At 45.3% G+C, this 18,392-nt stretch overlaps 1 protein-coding gene across 1 annotated transcript in view; it reads right to left on the bottom strand.

Moving 5' to 3' along the window:
* Positions 1 to 18,392, bottom strand: part of Sppl3 (signal peptide peptidase like 3) — an 82,504-nt gene that overhangs the window by 17,474 nt on the left and 46,638 nt on the right. Inside the window, exons 2-3 of the mRNA XM_021163589.3 lie at positions 14,126 to 14,203; positions 4,650 to 4,738 (exon numbers count right to left, since the gene is read on the bottom strand). Of these exons, the coding sequence (XP_021019248.1) occupies positions 4,650 to 4,738; positions 14,126 to 14,203 (167 nt within the window). The remainder of the gene's footprint in view (positions 1 to 4,649; positions 4,739 to 14,125; positions 14,204 to 18,392) is intronic.

Below are 18,392 nucleotides of genomic sequence, written 5' to 3'. Positions count from 1 at the left end.
ATAGTTCAAGGCTTCAAGATGTCCAGTTTGGGGGAGTGGAAAAAACCCCGAACAGAAATGTTTTTTGGCCAGGCAGTGGTGGCGCACATCATTAATCCCAGCCTTTGGGAGGCAGAGGCAGGCAGATTTCTGAGTTTGAGGTCAGCCTGGTCTACAGAGTGAGTTCCAACAGCCAGGGCTACACAGAGAAACCCTGTCTTGAAAAACCAAAAACAAACCAAAAAAACCCAACAAAGCCAAAAAAGGGGGGGAGTGGGGCTGGAGAGAAGGCTCAGTGGTTAAGAACACTGACTGCTCTTCCAGAGGTCCTGAGTTCAATTCCCAACAACCACAGAGAGGCTCACAACCATCTGTAATGGGATCTGATGCCCTCTTCTGGTGTGTCTCAAGAGAGTGACAGTATACTAACATATATAAAATAAATAAATATTAAAAAATAAAAAAAAAAAGAAAGAAAACTGAGAACTGGTTTTGCTGGCCATGTCAAGGATCCCAGTGCTTCAAGCCCATGAGATCCCCGCTGAGGCTATGAAATGGCAAAGCCTTCCTTCCCTGGGCGTGCATGAGCAGGCAGTACTCACCTGGAAGGAATAGTTAGGGTGTGAAGCCTGCTCCCCAACTGACCACTACTAACTACACTGACACTAGCTAAACCTGCCTCCCTGATCTGGCTGTGTGCCATAAATCCCACCTACTTGTTCATTTGTTCATCTGTATACAACAACCCCACCTCTGCTCAACATCTATATAATAAATGGGCAAGCTCTGGGGTGGGGCTAAGGTCGACCCCACCCCCCATCCCCAGCAGAGACCTCAGTCTATGCTACACAGATTCTGTTTCCATGTGTGTGTGTCTGTCTGTCTTTGTTTGCTTAGTGGCCATCAGGTCTGCTCCTGGAAGCAGTGTAAGGACTAAAATCAGGCAATGAGATTCTTACGGATTTTGTTTTCTTTATCTATTTAAATGAAGAACTGGGCGGGACCTGGTGGAACATACATTAGTCCTAGTCCAGAGAAGAACAAAGGCAGGTGGCTTTCAATGAGTTTAGGCCAGACTGGTCTACATAGTGAGTTCTAGAGCTTCAATCAAGGCTACACAGTGCAACCCTGTCAGAAGGAAGGAAAGAGAGAGAGGGAGGGAGGGAGGGAGGGAGGGAGGGATATCTACCTGCCTCTTGGGCAGACACAGGAATGAGAAATATACTTGGGCAGTCAGAGATGATCTGGATGAAATGCCGCCTATTACAACTTTCTTTCCCACCATTTTCTTTATGAATGAATTCTGACTTTTCTTTATAGACGGAGTCTATGTACGTGCAGGTTGGCTTTGAGCTGGACACTCTCCTTGCTCAGCCAGACAGGTGCTGTTGCTGTGATTATAGGCTTTCCTCTGCACATCTCTCACCCACACGTAAGGTGCTTTTGCAGTGCCTGGTTTTGGAACTTTACATACATTAAATAATGTATGTCTGGATTCCTTCACTCGACACTACTTTATAAGAACTATTCTCTGTTCTACAACTTCACTGTATGAAAAATGTTTCCATCCTATAACTGACATTTATGTTTTTTCTAAATGTTTCCCTATTACAAATAATGCTTTGTTGTACTTCTTTGTTGGATATTTCAGTGTTTGTCACTATCCAACACATTCATGCAGTGCTCTCCGAGGCCAGAAGAGGGCATCAGATCATCCACAATGAGAGGGTCTGTTCTAGATCTACAGACAGGCGGCTGTTGGCCATCTTGTGGATGCTCAGAACTGAACTTGGGCCTCTGATAAAGCAGACAGTGCTCTCTTACTCACTGAACTATCTCTCCAGCCCACTAATACCATTATTACTATTTTGAGATGAGTATCACTTTGTAGCCAAGCCTACCCAGGAAGCTGCTCTATAGCCAGCCTCAAAGTTGTAATTTTCCTTCTTTAGTTTTCCACATACTGAGATGATAGCTTTGTGTTACAGGGTGACATTCCTTCCAAATTTCATCCAGTCCCAACCATGGCAACAGTGGCAGCTCTTGTGCTCTTCACGGAGAATTTATGTCTGATCAGATACTAGCCCTAGGTGCAGACAATAAAGGGAAAGCAGAAGCGCCCCCGAGTGAGAGCCGTGAGCTCAGCCGTCAGGAGGCTGCCTCTGGACAGCCCTGGCCGTCACAGCTGTGCTCCCTTTCCTCCAGGCAGCAGAGGTCTTCTTAACCCGCCATCCTCACTACAGTCTGACAGATGCACCAGACACAGGAGTGCATGGAAAGGCCTAGCTGCCCAGAGCTCCCAGGCAGTGGACTAAGGGAAGGGGAAACAGGGTCCTCAGTAGGGGCAGATCTGCTTTGCTGCTTCTCCCAGAACTGTTATTGTTCCTGACTCACCCTTTAACCCTAATACTGGCTTGTTCTCATCTACAGCCCTACAGCAACATGTGCAGGTAAGCATGCACCCCAGAGCCACACTAGAGGGTCCCAAAGCGTTTGTCTTTATCACACTAGGTGTGACCAGGGTTCCATCTTGAGCCACTCTGGGGGCTGTGCAGTGCTTTCCGGATTGCTAACAAGCTGAGTGCTCTACTCTCCAGGAGACTCTTGCACCTTCACTATTGGGCAGAGCACAGCACAGCTCACATTGTAAGCATTGATATCTGTTGTGGGTCACATGGCCTTCACCACTCCTTCAGTCTACTCCTCGACTCTCGGATATCTTGGAAGAAGGCAACTGTAATCTTTTACAAACCTCCATCTGGTCACTTTCTTCTTTAATTGGTCCAAAAATCCTCTTGCCAACATCTTGGCACTAACATGGCATAGATCTTCTGAGAGCCTTCCCCAGTCTCTTAAGTGCTCACACAGTTGCCCGTGCTCCCTCCCTCAGGCTTTCTGGACATTGATTCTATGATTTTTGAAAGTGTGGTGGCAGCCCATGGCTTTCGACTAAGCACTTGGGAGGCAGAGACAGGCAGATCTCTGAGTTCGAGGCCACCCTGGTCTACAGAGTGAGTTTCAGGACAGCCAGGGTTACACAGAGAAACCCTATTTCAAAAGACAAAAACAAAAACAAACAAAAAACACAAAAGAAAGACCGTGTGGCCTGCTCCCCAGGCTACCCTTCAACCTAAAGTGATGAGGTGCTCGCTCTATGGGTTAGTGCTGACTCTTATCTCAGCATATTATTCTTAGTATTTTCCAGACTACATCAAAGAGAACTAACTGTACTGTAGGGTGAGTAACCTCTCATTCCTCTTGGTATCTGTGTCTCAGTGCATTATGGGAAGGATGCATAGTCTGACACAGGACGCAGACTTAAGAAAATGACATAAGAGGTGTATGACCCTGTATGACCCTGATAAATTACAAGAAATAAAACTGATATTAGTAGGTACTTCCTTCCATGAAATTTCAGTTAGACACACTACATGTTTCTCTTTGATTTTGTGATGCAGTGTGCCACAGACTTCACTTATGTCATCTGCAAACATGCTGCACAATACAGGGCTTTAGAAATAAAGTTCACGCAGCCGGGCGTGGTGGCGCACGCCTTTAATCCCAGCACTCGGGAGGCAGAGGCAGGTGGATTTCTGAGTTCGAGGCCAGCCTGGTCTATAAAGTGAGTTCCAGGACAGCCAGGGCTATACAGAGAAACCCTGTCTCGAAAAACCAAAAAAAAAAAAAGAAAGAAAGAAAGTTCCCATGTGTGTGGCCTGGCTTGAAACACTAACAGAAGATAACTTCTGTAGCACACCAATCTGAAAATCAGGTTCACACTGGCTTTAATGTGGCTCCTAGCAAATTACTGGTGCAGACTTTATTTCACACAAAGAACATATCATTTATGGAAAGACATTTTTTAAAGACAGTCTTTCTATGTAGTGCTGACTGGCCTGAAACTCCCTTTTAGACCAGGCTGGTCTCAACCTCACAGAGACCCGCCTGCCTCAGATTCTTCCTATTTAAGCGAGTCCCACTTTACTGTCTTTGTTGTGTCCACTTCCTACGTAAATACTAGGCAAGTGAAATGTGGTTATAAAGGATATAGGAATGAAGAACAAGGAGACTGCATTCCACGGTCTCTTTCCAACTTACCAGCAAAACAGGTGGGGGTGGGGGCTTTCATTCCTGTCCCCAGCAGTGGGGTCACAGGCAACTGCCACTACGCCCAAGATACTGCATGGGTGCTGGCGACCTGAGCAAGTGCAGCACTCCACGCTTGCAGGACACTTTTCTGACTCTGCCATCTCCCTGGCCCCAAGTACTTCATTATGAAATATGAATAAATGACAATTTGTTGCTGAGTTCAATCCTCAGTGTCTCCTGATTTTTGCAATCAGGAGATGCTCTTAACACTTAACTCTCCAAGCACTCAGAATTAAACCATCATCAGTACAGAATCAGCAACCTCACAGAACAGCTACCAAGTCACAAGCGGATGGACACTACCTGTACTTCACAGGTAAGGAATGACCTCAGCAGGAAGCACCAGGCTCAAGCTTCTTGGACTTAAGCAATCAGTGACTTTAGACTTAGAACATAAAAGCTTAGGGATGGAAGCATACAGATCGGACTGCATTGTTCTATCAAATCTAAGCCCTGAGCCTGGAGTGTGGTGTGGCTATCAGAAGCACACAGGAAGAAATGACCTGTGTAACACGCCTTACTGTTATTGGTGCTGTTGCCATTGAAAGAGCCAGAAGAACTGTTGCTGTCTTTCTCCTTATCTTGGTTTTCAAAGTCCATATTAAGAGACCTGTGGAAAGAATCAACAGTCAATCAGTTCTGCTTGAGAGAGAATTATCAAAGCCAGTCCTGAGACAGGGCTGCAGGTGCTGCTCCTGGGAGGGGAAGGACGGCCTCTTCCCAACTGTGACACAGCCTAGGACCCTCCAGTAGTTGCAGAGCTTTCCAACTGTAATAAAGCATTCCAGTGCAGCTCAACCTGCCACATTCTCAATTACTTTCTTAGGACTGAAAATCTGCAAAGAGAAATGCTGGGTAAAGAACAAGTAACCTTTGCAACTTCTTTTTTTAAAGATTTATTTCTTAGCCGGGCGGGTGGCGCACGCCTTTAACCCTAGCACTGGGGAGGCAGAGGCAGAGGGATTTCTGAGTTCGAGGCCAGCCTGGTCTACAGAGTGAGTTCCAGGACAGCCAGGGCTTTACAGAGAAACCCTGTCTCGGAAAAAAAAAAAAAAGAAAGAAAGAAAAGAAAAGGAAAAAAAAAAGTTTTCTTTCTTTCTTTATATGTGAGTACACAGTAGCTGTACAGATGGTTGTGCGCCTTCATGTGGTTGTTGGGAATTATATTTACGACCTCTGCTTGCTCCGGTTGGGACTACTCACTCCGTTCAACCCCACTCGCTCTGGCCCAAAGATTTATTTATTATTATATATAAGTATACTGTAGCTGTCTTCAGACACTCCAGAAGAGGGCATCAGATCTCATTATGGATGGTTGTGAGCCACCGTGTGGTTGCTGGATTTGAACTCAGCGTTTTTGGAAGAGCAGTCCATGCTCTTACCTGCTGAGCCATCTCGCCAGCCCTCTTTGCATCTTTTACGTGCATGGGACGGCTTCTCTCAAAACACAGCAAAAAGCAGGTGAAAACACTCGTGCTTCAAAAAAGTTATTACAAACTAACAAACAAAGGCCACTCATGAGATGCAAGAAAATACCTGCAAATCATGTGACTGGTGAGAGAGAATTGTACAGAACAGTGAAAATCAAGTCGGCTAACAATCCAGGGTTGGGATGGACAAGGATGGGAGCCTCACACACTGAGGGGGTGACACTAGTTGGTCATTCAGTCCAACAAACAGTTCAACTACACACTTCCTTTTTGAGTTTAGCCTCCAGAACTCTGAGAAGGAAATTTCTGTTGTCTAAGCCCACTATACTACAACATATGGTAGTCTGAGCTAACCGAGTACAGATCATGTGTTATATATTCCAACTTGTTTCATATCTCTGATATGTCCAATATTGGCAAATATCTTAACATATGTTAAATAAAGAACCTGTTTTGTTGTTGAGGCACTTCACAAATGACAGGCTGAACTGATAGAGGATTGGTTAAGTGGGGCTTGTTGGGGGCCGCTCAGTCAATAGTGCTGTGCAACCCTGAGTGTGGATCCCTAGCGACCATGTCAAGAGCAGGGTATGATGGCACACGTCTGTACTTCAGTACTTGGGGAAAGGACAGCATTTAGGTCAGCCAATCTAGCCCAACTGAGGATCTCAATCAAAGTTCAGTGGAGACAGACCTAGGAAGACAGCAGTCCTCTGGCTTATCCACGCAGGAGCACATACAACATAAGCCCACAAGGACATCAGTCACGTCCATTGTAATAACGCTCATTTTCTTTCTGCTTGCTTTGCTCCATTATGGAATGAAGGACACTGCCTCTTAAAATTGTATTTGTGGGCTCTGCTTCCCTCTCTGTCTACAGTTTTTGCTTCATGGAATGTGAAGATCTTTGATTATATGACAGGCATCTTAGAGGCCCAGAGAGATGACTCAGCAGCTGAGACCGCTGCCAAGTCCTAGTTCCTGGATCCTATGAGGTGGAGTAAGAGAACTGGTTCCTCCAACTTGTATACACACACACACACACACACACACACACACACACACACACACACACAGAGAGAGAGAGAGAGAGAGAGAGAGAGAGAGAGAAGCAGGGGGAGGGGGAGAGATGGGGAGAGGGAGAGTGTGCGAGCGAGAGAGCGAATGTGCGCAATAATAATCATCAACAAACCTAGGCTCTTCAGCTGTCTGATTCTAATGAACTCTCACCAGCTCTGCTTGCATACACTTGGGGTCACATATTTATTTAGATCTTGCAGAGGAGGATGCTCGGCAGGATTTGCCTTAACTGCCTCTTGGTAGTTGGTCCTAGAGGACAAATTGTCATTTCTCACTTCCAATTAGGTCTACAACAACGAAACACCTAGAGACCAAAAGGCCTGCATCCAGGTTTCAAACTAACACCTCTACCATGACAGGGGTGGTGGTAATTTTCAGTGTGTTATCCATTCCTCTGTCCCCTCAGTGTTCATTAGTCTCATGACAGAGCTCATCATTTGATGGCACAGGTCTAGACTGGTTGCTGTGTTTAGGAATGTGTTGCAGCCAATGGAACACAAAGACTGGTTCTTCCCTGTGGGTACGCATTGGGAAAACATGCACTAACCTGAGTTTTCTGACCCACTTAATGAACATAATGTTGGTAAGTACAGCTGTGCAACCGTGCTGCCTCTCTGACCTTGTGGCAGCTGGGGAACTTTAGAAGAACCCTTACTCACATCTCTGCCCGGGCTAGCTTCTACCCTTCCTCTGGGCGGGAAAGCTGCCAGCTGTCTTTTGGTCTTACTTGAGGCATGGATGTTACACACAGCCGACGTATCTCAGAAGGTAGAGGAAAAAAGCCTGGTGCTGAGGTCAGTGCTAGCCAGCATTTAACTGTTCCAATTCATTATTAGCTGAGGGCTATTAAAACTCTACTTTTAGCACACGCCTTTAATTCCAGCACTCAGGAGATGGTTGGATCTCTGAGTTCAAGATTGGGTTCCAAGACAACCAGGGCTATGCAGAGAAACTCTGGAAGAAACCCCCAAAAAGCCAAAGAGATGACTCAGCAGTTGAAGCTCTTGTGTTCAGTTTCTAGTGTCTATTGTGGGGTGGTGGTGGTGGTGTGTGTGTGTGTGTGTGGTAGCTGGTAACAACCTGTAACTACAACTTCTTGAGATTTGACCTGTTTTTCTCCACTCTGCTGGAGACATGTGGGTGTGTGCACTCACTCTCTCTCTCTCTCTCTCTCTAAAGAATATTTTCAAATAAAGTGACCAAGCAAGGCAAGCACATTTCATCTTAGCTGAGGTGCTATGGAGGCAGTCACCTTCCCATGCCCCGCCCCAAGACAGGGTTCCTCTGTATAGACCAGGCCTGGCCTTAAATTCACAGAGATCTGCCTGCCTCTGCCTCCTGATGCTGGGAGGTCTTATCTTCCAACTTTACATTGTTCCATCACTGGGCCTGCGTTGGAATCTAGTCACAGCCTGTACACTTGCACAGCTGACAGCAGACTTTAGCTGTTTAAATACTGCCTTTGTGGGAAGACTTCTGTCTTAGGTACCAGGATGGCTGTGAATTGTGGGCTTTTATCCTAACTTACCTGGTAACTTATTAACCCTGCAGACAGCCCAGTGCTTGGCTAGCCCTTGAACAATCTATTCTGTCTGCAGAGATGACCCCCACCATCACCCCAGTCCTGTCTCACCACCATAATCTTGTTTCTGCTCTACAACAACATGATATAATGCCTTTACACCAAGATGTTATTACTACACACTCCATTCAAACCGTACCCTGGATATTTGCTTAACAAAGAGCACATTTGGGTTACTGAAATGAATGTTTAAATGAGCAACGTGGGCTATGAGAACGCTTAGCAGGTCAAAAGCTTATGAGTCTTATCCACACAAATATGAACGGAGAGAATCAACTCTACCAAGAGGTCTTCCACATTTGCCACAAACAGAATTACTCACATACAAATGCATAAATAAGACGGAAGTAAAAATTGATCAACAAAAAGAAGGAATTGGACATGGCAGAAGCACATATCCAAAATCCCAGCAGCTGGAGGCCGAGGCAAGAGAATTCCCCAAGTATGCATCAAAAGTGTGAACCAGCCAGGGTTATATGGTGAGATCCTGTCTTTAAAAAAAGACCTAGACCAATGTTTTCATTTCTACTGATACCAACTATAACTCAAGAGAAGCAGCAGTAGGTTAAGCTTCCGGGGGGAGGGGGGGAATGAATATCCAACCAGTGATACACACAGTCAGCATTCATGATGAAGACACAGGAAATGGCCAGTCTGAGGACAGCCTGGGCTAGATAGCAAAGAAACCCTGTCCTTGACCAACAGACCCATCACAGTGCATGCAAGTGTGGTCTTCTGATTAAGTGGCTGGAAATATTCTGAGTGCCAAAAAATAAGGACAGTAGAGAACTGGGTTGGTTGGTTGTTCCTCCACTCCTGGCCTCCTGCCTCCAGCTCCTTGTGCTCAGTTTACAGCAGCTAGCCTTAACTGCTCTACCCTGGTCAGGCATGGGGCTGGCATGTGCTATAATCACCATGACTTTCTTTGCTTTCTTCTGGGTGGGAATGGAACACGAGCCTTCAGATGTGCTATGCAGATGCTCTACCACTAAAGTGCAACTCTCCAGCCCAGGATTTCCTTGGATTTTCGAGTAACCCTATAGACAGGGGGACAACGCTCTATGTGTTTATTCGTTATTTTATCCTATTCCTTCAAAATTATTGAGTGTATTGTGCTCTGGACAGTAATATCACTCTCTACCTATGTGGGGCTGAATGGTATACTCACAAAATTCCTATCTGCAGTTTTAACCACAGGACCTGAACATGTGAGTGTATTTGCAAACAGTTTTTAAAGAGGTATTATAGGTAAGATAGTTCTTTCTTCTACTCTTCTTAGGGTATCACTGTGCAGGCTTTAGCCTGTTCTAGCAAGCTGGTGTTGAACTCCCAGATACACCTGCCTCTGCCCCGAAAGTGCTAGGACTGAAGGTGTGCACCACCACACCTAAGCCTAAAATGCTATCGAGGGAGATAAATAAGCAGATGTGGGCAAGGGAAAGGGAGAGACAGATGGACCTTCCATCTGTGCGGTCAGGAGAGAAGGACCAGTGAAGGCACCATCTACATGTGAAGACCAAACCCACAGCCCAAGGAGAGGAGTCTGGATAAAGCCCATCCTACTGACATCTTAAAGTAAAGTTCTCTGCTGTCTAAGCAGCTCAGAGCTGCTGAGTCACCATCTCACGGCAGATGCCTGACCTTTACCTACCTCCTAAACAAGGAAAAGTAACTGAGGGGTAATCACAATACAAATTATGCAAAATGATGATGATGGCGACGACGATGATACAAAGCAAGAGGCCCTAGAACCTTTATCCTCTATGAATAAATACATTTACTATGTGTCTGTGTTCCTGCTCTCCCTGCCTCCCCCCACCTACCTCCGTGTGTGTGTGTGTGTGTGTGTGTGTGTGTGTGTGTGTGGCGGGGTGTACACTGTATGCAGGAATATACACCCATGTGAGCATCTGTGGAGGCAGTTTTTGAGACAGGATCTATTACTGGACCAGACTGTCTGGGCTAGCTGGCCGAATCTGTCTTTTTCCACCGCCTAACCCTAGAGTTACTGTAGCCACATGCAGTTCTACATGTGTGCGGGAGATGTGAACTCTTCTGTTTTCATAGCAAGGGGTCTTTCCCACTGAGTCATCTTTTTCTTTTTGTTTTTTTTTTGAGACAGGGTTTCTTTGTGTAGCCTTGGCTGTCCTGGGACTCACTCTGTAGCCCAGGTGACCTTGAACTCAGAAATCTGCCTTCCTCTGCTGGGATTAAAGGCCTGCACCACCACGCCAAGCTCCACTGAGCCATCTTTAAAGAAGGACTAACACAGCGCACACAGTTTTTCATGCACTAGTGTGCTAAGGATAGCCTTCAGAGCACCACATAAGCTCAGCTACTACAGCCTCTCCTCTTATCTGATGCCTGCTTTAGATGAGCTATAGATGAGCTGCACACATGCTACCATACTCCAGACAGGTTATCAAGTCAGCAGCCTTTTACATGACACCATGGCGGTATGCTGAGCTGGACGGAGTCCAAGTCAACTAATTAGTGTCAAATACCACACTTCATGCCATGTACATGTACAAGAGTCTATCATGACACGATAGCAGGAAGTAGTTCAACACACTCTCAATGTCTTAGTAAGGCTTTATTTAGGGTTTATGCTTCTTGTAAGGTAAGAATTCCTAAGAAAGGAATAGAATGGTATTCAGCTAAGGTTGGGAAGATGCCTCAGTCAGCACAGCACACAAGCAGGAGGCTCAGAGCACAGCCAGATGCACAGTGTAGAACCCAGTGCTGGTTGCACACAGGAGGATCCTTAGTGCTGACATCAGTCAGCCTACTTGACCCAGTGAATTCCAGGCTCAGTGAGGGACGTCATTTCACAAAGTAAGGTTTGGAGGGCTGTTGAGGAGGACGTCACCGTTATGCATACATGCACAGGCATCACATACATAAGCCAAAATTAATAATTTAATAAACCCTCAAAATCAGGGTATTATACATGGTTGGCAAGTCAAGGGTTCTAAATTCAGCTACATCCTCACTCTATTTTATTTTATTTAATTATTTATTTATTTTTGGTTTTTTGAGACAGGGTTTCTCTATATAGTCCTGGCTGTCCTGGAACCCACTTCGTAGATCAGGCTGGCCTCAAAACATCCTCACTCTATGAACAGAACTCAACTTACTCTTTAGATTCAAAGGATTTCCTGAGCAGAGACCTAGGGCTGCTTTGCAAACCCTGCACTGTGTGCAGTAGACAAGGAGAGCTCGGGCTTGCCCAAGGCTGCCTTAGGTCTGACAGAATGTGCTGAACAGTTAGGACACAGAGTCTGTATTCAGTCGACAACCATGCTGTGTCTAAGACCTAGGTCAGGAATAAGAGGGGTCAACAGCCAGACGGGGAGGTGGCCTCCGACCATGCATGTGCTGCAGCAGTTTACACTCAAGGGTGCTGTGAGCCACAGTCACATCCTAAGATCCCATGGCTGTGGGATGTGCCATGTCAGAGCAGGCACATCTAGAGTCAGAGAAATGCAGTCAGAACCATTAGAGATGGTTGTGAGCCACCATGTGACTGCTAGGAATTGAAATCAGGACCTCTGCAAGAGATCATAACTGCTGAGCCATTTCTCCAGCCCCTTCCAGTTTTTAAAAAAAGGACTTTCAACTAAGCCAGAACAAGAAGCTCTCAGCACAGAGAAAAGCTTAGATGTATTAGATAGTTTCAAAGCTGAGTTTTAGTAAATAAAGAAGTAACACATTTTACCTAGAAGAGAGAAGAGATTACCCACTCCGTCCAACTTAAAGTGTAACCAGAGGCACCATGATTTACCTCCTACAGAAAATGCATTCAAAGGCCGGGCGTGGTGGCGCACGCCTTTAATCCCAGCATTTGGGAGGCAGAGGCAGGTGGATTTCTGAGTTCGAGGCCAGCCTGGTCTACAGAGTGAGTTCCAGGACAGCCAGGGCTACACAGAGAAAGCCTGTCTCGAAGAAAAAAACAAAAACAAAACAAAACAAAACAAACAAAAAAAATGCATTCAAGTATAAAGACATCATATGCAGGAGCAGCAGCTTAGCCACTCCAATCAAACTCTGCTGCAGCAAGCTGTGTGGTGGGTGTGTGAGGCTGGGCCCCAGTCTCCTCACTGTTAACCAGGGGGTCCAACTATATGGTAACTATGTTACTGTTAAAATCTGTGCAAACCTAAACTGGTGCAATTGTCTGGAAATAATATGGCAGCATGTGGTAGAAAGAAACTAGTTAAGTATTTCAACTTGTAATGTTTATCTTTAAAACAAATTTATTTCAGGGGAGATAGATGGACGGACAGACAGATGGATTGATGGATGGATGATAGATGATAGCTAGGCATTGGGGGGCAGGGAATGTTTATGTGTATTTGGGAACGTCATTGTATGTGTGAGATCAGAGGACAATTCTGCATAGATGATTCTCTTTCCACTTTTACACGTGTTTCAGGGATCTGACTGCATTTCCAGGCTGGTACAACAGAGGCTTTTATCTCCTGGCCCTAAGAGAGCTCAATCCGAGAGGAAATAAAAGGTTAACAACTCACATCTCTGACAAAATCAGAGCATAAGAAGCCCAAAATTACTAAACCCTAATAGGATGACTATGGAAAATAATTGGGTGTTGTGTGGTGGGGGAAAAAAAAATCAGTATATAAAAAGGATACTATCTTTCTAAATGTATATAACGTGTGTGTGTGTGTGTGTGTGTGTGTGTGTGTGTGTGTGTGTGTAACAAAAGGCAGTTTCCACTAACGAAAGTGGTATGAGTTGTAACTCTAAAAATGGCTTTTTTTTTTTTAAAAAACTACAAATCTTTTTAAAAATGTATCAGTGGGAAAAAAGATAAACTATTAGGGGTAGAAATACAAAATATTGATCACTTTGGTAAGGCTCTAACTGTCCTAGTTTCTTAGAAGTGGTTTTGAAATGTATCCTAAACTAGGCATGGTGATATAAGTATTTAGGAAACAGAGGCAGGAGGAGCTCCACTAATTTTGAAGCCAGCTTGATCTACATAGTGAGTTCCAGGACAGTCCCCAGGGCTATGTTAGGGAGACGCTGTCTCAAGATAAATAACAATTGTGTCCTATTTTACTTTGTTGGAAAAAAACCCACAACCAAAAGTGACTAGAGAAGGGAAGGGTTTGTGGGGTTTGTCCTCCTGATCACAGTCCATCACTGAGGGACAGCCGGGCGGGGCTCTGAAGCACAGACACAGGGAAGCACTGCTTACTGGCTTGCTTATGCTCTTTTCTTATATAGCCCAGGACCACTGGACCACCTGCCCGCCCAGGCTGGCACTGGTCTAGAAGGCTGGACCCTAGCCCACCAATCATCTACCAGGAGTATGCCCTTACAGCCTTGCCTATAGACCATCTGATGGAAGAACCTCCTAAGAGAGCTTCCTTCTTTCCCAGAGGACTCTAGCTTGTGTTGACACAACAACCAAACCAAACCAAACAGCCAACCCAGAAAAACAACCTTGGGCTTGCTGTAGACATCTTTGTGATTAAAATTTTAATCAGTGTACATATTATACCAATACACTTTTTTTCTCCAATGATTGGGATAAAAGGCTTTAAGTCTGTGAAGGAGCTGTGGTGTGTGACAGGTTGTGTGACTCAGGTCATTGTGTGGCTGACACAGTAAAAGTGAGGGCTGCAGGCTGGAAAGAAAGCTCAGCAGCCAAGAGCACACCCTGCTCTTGCATCTAGGCAGCCATTGTATACATTGTATACATTGTTTACATTAATATGCTAAAGTCATAAGCAAAATTAAGACATGTTTAGCAGCAGTCAACCAAAGAACACATATTAGAATTACCCTCTCAAACTCAATTCTTGATAAACCCATTGCTCTCCACAGAGCAATGCTTCCTCTATCTGCAACCGAACACATCTCATGAAAAACGTCTTACCTGAAACTACCATAGACTATAAGAAGAATGGATATCAGAAATGTCGACACTTGACTGGAGTCCACCAGGGAATAGGCCCTAGAGAAATAAAAGGACAGACATTAAATCACAGGCAGCAGATTCTCAAGGCATTCACAGCCCCTGCCTTTAAGAACTGAGATGTACATCAGTATTAGCAAAAATAACATTCCTAAAATGAGGCATTCTAGATTAATCAAAGATACTTGGACAGCTCCACGGAGAGCTAACTTCCTAGGATGGAAATATGGTGCAAAAAGTCACCCCCGTAGCCGGGCGTGGTGGCGCACGCCTTTAATCCCAGCACTCGGGAGGCAGAGGCAGGCGGATTTCTGAGTTCGAGGCCAGCCTGGTCTACAAAGTGAGTTCCAGGACAGCCAGAGCTATAAAGAGAAACCCTGTCTCGAAAAACCAAAAAAAAAAAAAAAAAAAAAAAAAGTCACCCCCGTTACATACACTCACACAAAAATCACATTCTACACACGCCTGTAACATCCACTACCAACTTGAACCTACCCCAGTGAAAACACACTTCAGTGCTTAAACTTTTCTGAGCTGACAAAGAATAATCAAAAGTACTTTGTTGGCCTGATTTAATGGTGAGGTAAAGACCACATCTCTCTCACCCACTCCTTTTCTTGTTTCTTAATGTCTATCAACTATCTCCAACTGTACGTGGTAGGGAGAGTCTAAAACTAGTTTCTATTTTGTAGCTAGTTTTTATACATGATTGTCTAAAGAAACTGTCTTCTTCCTGCTAGCTGCCTCTCTTATGGCCTGGACCTGGAGGAATGGCTGTCCTACAATACCACACCCTCAACTCCAGTCCCACCAACGCCTGGGCTCCCACTCTCAAAATCTTGTTCTCAAGCATTTCCAGGAACGCACAAATCACCAGTTCCGGGCAAAACAAGTATCCTTATTTTATTTTTATTTAATATTTTGTTTATTCTTCTCACATACATTACATCCTGAATGCAGTTTTCCCTCCCAATCCACTCCTCCTGTTTCTTTTCAGAAGAGAGAATAGGCCTCCGTGGATATCAAAAGCAGGCAAGAGTCAGAGATAGCCGTGCTCCCACTGTTAGAATTCTCAGAAGAAGAATGAGCTACACAACTATAACATATGCAGAGGGCCCAAGTCAGACCCATGTAGGCTACTTGGTTGTCAGTTCAGTCTCTGTGAGCTCCTATGAGTCTAGGTTAGTTGGTTCTGTGGGTTTTCTTGTGGAATCCTCGACCCCTGACTCCTATGACCCTCACCCTTCTCCTTCCACAGGATTCTCTAGATCCACCTGATGCTTGGCTGTGGATCTCGCGTCTGTTTCCAACAACTGCTGGATAAAGCCCATTTGATGACAAGTTTATTAGGCTTCTGTTTATGAGGAATCACTTCATTGACATCATTGTTTAACTGCTAGTATGTTTGGTCCTGTCCTAGGACTCGGGGCTATCTAGCAGCTGGTTCCTGGCCTTCAAGGTAGTCTTGGGTATGGGCTTCCACTTGTGGCATGAGTCTCTACTTAGACCATACAGTTCTTGGCCACTCCCACAAGTTCTGTGCCCCTTTAACCCCAGCACATCTTGTAGGCAGGATACATTGTAGGTCAAAGGTTTTGTGGCTCAGCTGGTGTCCCAATTTCTCCACTAGAAGTCGTCTTGCCTGGTTACAGAAGCTGGCCGGTTCAGGCTCCATATCCCCCACAAGGAGCCTTACCTAGAGTGACACTTGTGCATTCTGGGGGTTGCCATCGCACTATAGATGTCTAGCTCATCCCAGAAATGAACCCCCAATTCCAGTCGTCTCTCTTAGTATTTCTCCTTTCATCCTCCCCTGGTCCGCTGAGGGAACAGCTATCCTATGTCCTGACCTATGAACCTACTGACTTATAAACGGTATCAGCTATAAAGTGAAGGAGAACCATGCCACCTTCCATGGGCCTGGAGAAGCTAAGAACAAGGAGGGCTAAAGAAGGGATGAATCAATCTCCTCTCTGCAGAGAGGAATTTTTTTTTTTTTTTAATTTAGAAAATGTTGGTGTTTGAGACAAGAGTCTCTCTCTATGTGGCTCTGGCTGTTTGGGAACTTGTTACTGTAGATGAGGCTGGCTTCAGACTCAAGAGATTCTCCTGCCTCTATTTCCCAGTGCTGAGATTAAAAACATGCACCACCAGATGGGGATTGGACTTTTGAAAAAAATGCGCTATCACTGAACTACATATATTCCCCAGCCCGCTGATTCTACAATATGTAGTAGTGGGGCTTATGTGCCAGGTATTCTGAAAGCCACTTGGGAATATGGAAATAATTGCTTTCTTAGTCCCTGCCTTGTCAAGTTTTTTCTTTTCTTTTTTTGTTTGCTTGTTTTGTGTTTTTTTCTAGACAGGCTTTCTCTGTATAGCCCTGACTGTCCTGGAACTCACTTTGTAAACCAGGCTGGCCTCGAACTCAAAAATCCACCTGCCTCTGCCTCCCGAGTGCTGGGATTGAGTTTTCTAAAAGAAGCTATCGTTCTCCCGCTCTGCTCTCCCACTCCCCAATCTAACTGAATGTAGTTGTGAAGTGCTGCACAGAGGAGAAAGACAAGAACAGACCTGTGTGGGGGTGGGGGAGGCAGACCCCATCTAAGAATGGGTTAAAAACAGTTTCTAGAGAAGCTGGTGAGTGACATACATTAAGACACAGAAAGAGGAACTACATGAGAGAAAAAAAAAAAAACAGAGAGCAACAAAGGAGAAGAGTCAGTTGTGAACACATAGCAGCGAGGTATGGAGGGTCAGAGCCCATCAACTGCTCTGTGCTGTAAGCTTATCAGCTGCCTTGTGGTAAGTGTGAGCACAGGCCTGTGTGAGTTAGCATCTTCACAGCAGTGGGAAGTGGCCAAGGATGGGGGCTGGGAACCCTCCAGAGTTAAACATCAGGTAGGAGGCAACACCGGAAAGAAAATCTAAATGGAGAAAGAAAAGGACCCAGGATGGCAGGTATGTCATGAAGCCGCAGGGTCAGCTGTACTGACTTTTAATCTGAGATCTCTCTCGGCTGACCCCCTAACCTCTTTATCTGTCATCCTTTCCATCTGTGACCTGGGGATGACAGCCACACTCTGTGAGAGCTGTTACTGGGTAAACGAGTACATAATATAAAGAGATCAGCACATTTTACTCACTGTTGTTTGCTTCACATGGAATGGAGAACTCTGCAAAGACCCCTCCCTGCACACCCCCTCAGAACCCCTTCTCAAGACAGGGTCTTCCCTGTGCAGCCCTGGCTGTCCTGGAATTTGCTTTGTACTTCAGGCTGGTCTTGAACTCAGAGATCTGCCTGCCTCAGCCTCCCAAGTGCTGGGTTTAAAGGTGTGGCTATGGTCTAGCTGGCAGAGAGTATCTTAATGGACTGTTGGGTATCAAATGGGAACTGGTAAGAAATTCAAGTTAAGAAAAACGGTGATAGTTGGCTGCTGTTAAGAAAGGAGAGCAGGAGCCGGGCGTGGTGGCGCACGCCTTTAATCCCAGCACTTGGGAGGCAGAGGCAGGTGGATTTCTGAGTTCGAGGCCAGCCTGGTCTACAAAGTGAGTGCCAGGACAGCCAGGGCTACACAGAGAAACCCTGTCTCGAAAAACCAAAAAAAAAAAAAAAAAAAGAAAGGAGAGCAGGGGGCTGGAGAGATGGCTCTTCGGTTAAGAGCACTGACTGCTCTTCTGCTCTTCTGAAGGTCCTGAGTTCAAATCCCAGCAACCACATGGTGGCTCACAATCATCTGTAATGAGATCTGATGCCCTCTTCTGGTACGTCTGAAGAGAGCTACAGTGTACTTAGATATAATAAATAAATCTTTAAAAAAAACGAAAGGAGAGCAGAATGGCAGCTGTATGCTGACTGCAGTCACCTAGTGAAGAGGACAGGGTAGATGCAGAGGGAAGACCAGGGGATCAAGACCATCCTTGGCTACAGAGTGAAGTCTGACCCACATGAGACCACTCACTGCCATGTCCCAACTCTTATTTTAAAGACATAACAATAAAATCTCATTGAGGTCCATAGCTTATCTTTAGGATTCCGTTTATTTAGTTACCTTTGTGTGTATGTGCACATACAGGTGTGTGACACCCTCAGGGTACACCAGTCACCATTTATCAGGAGTCAGTGCTTTTATCTGCTGAGCCATCTAGCCAACTCTGCAGTCAGTTTCTGAGCAGTAGCTATCACAAATATATCTAGTATTCATGGGTACATGTAAAACAAAACTTA

This window comes from Mus caroli, unplaced genomic scaffold (assembly GCF_978045245.1).
Source record: "Mus caroli unplaced genomic scaffold, Mus_caroli_1 scaffold_4, whole genome shotgun sequence".
Lineage (NCBI taxonomy): Eukaryota > Metazoa > Chordata > Mammalia > Rodentia > Muridae > Mus > Mus caroli.
Note: the sequence above shows the minus strand (reverse complement) of the source record. Positions and strands in the feature narration are given on the sequence as shown.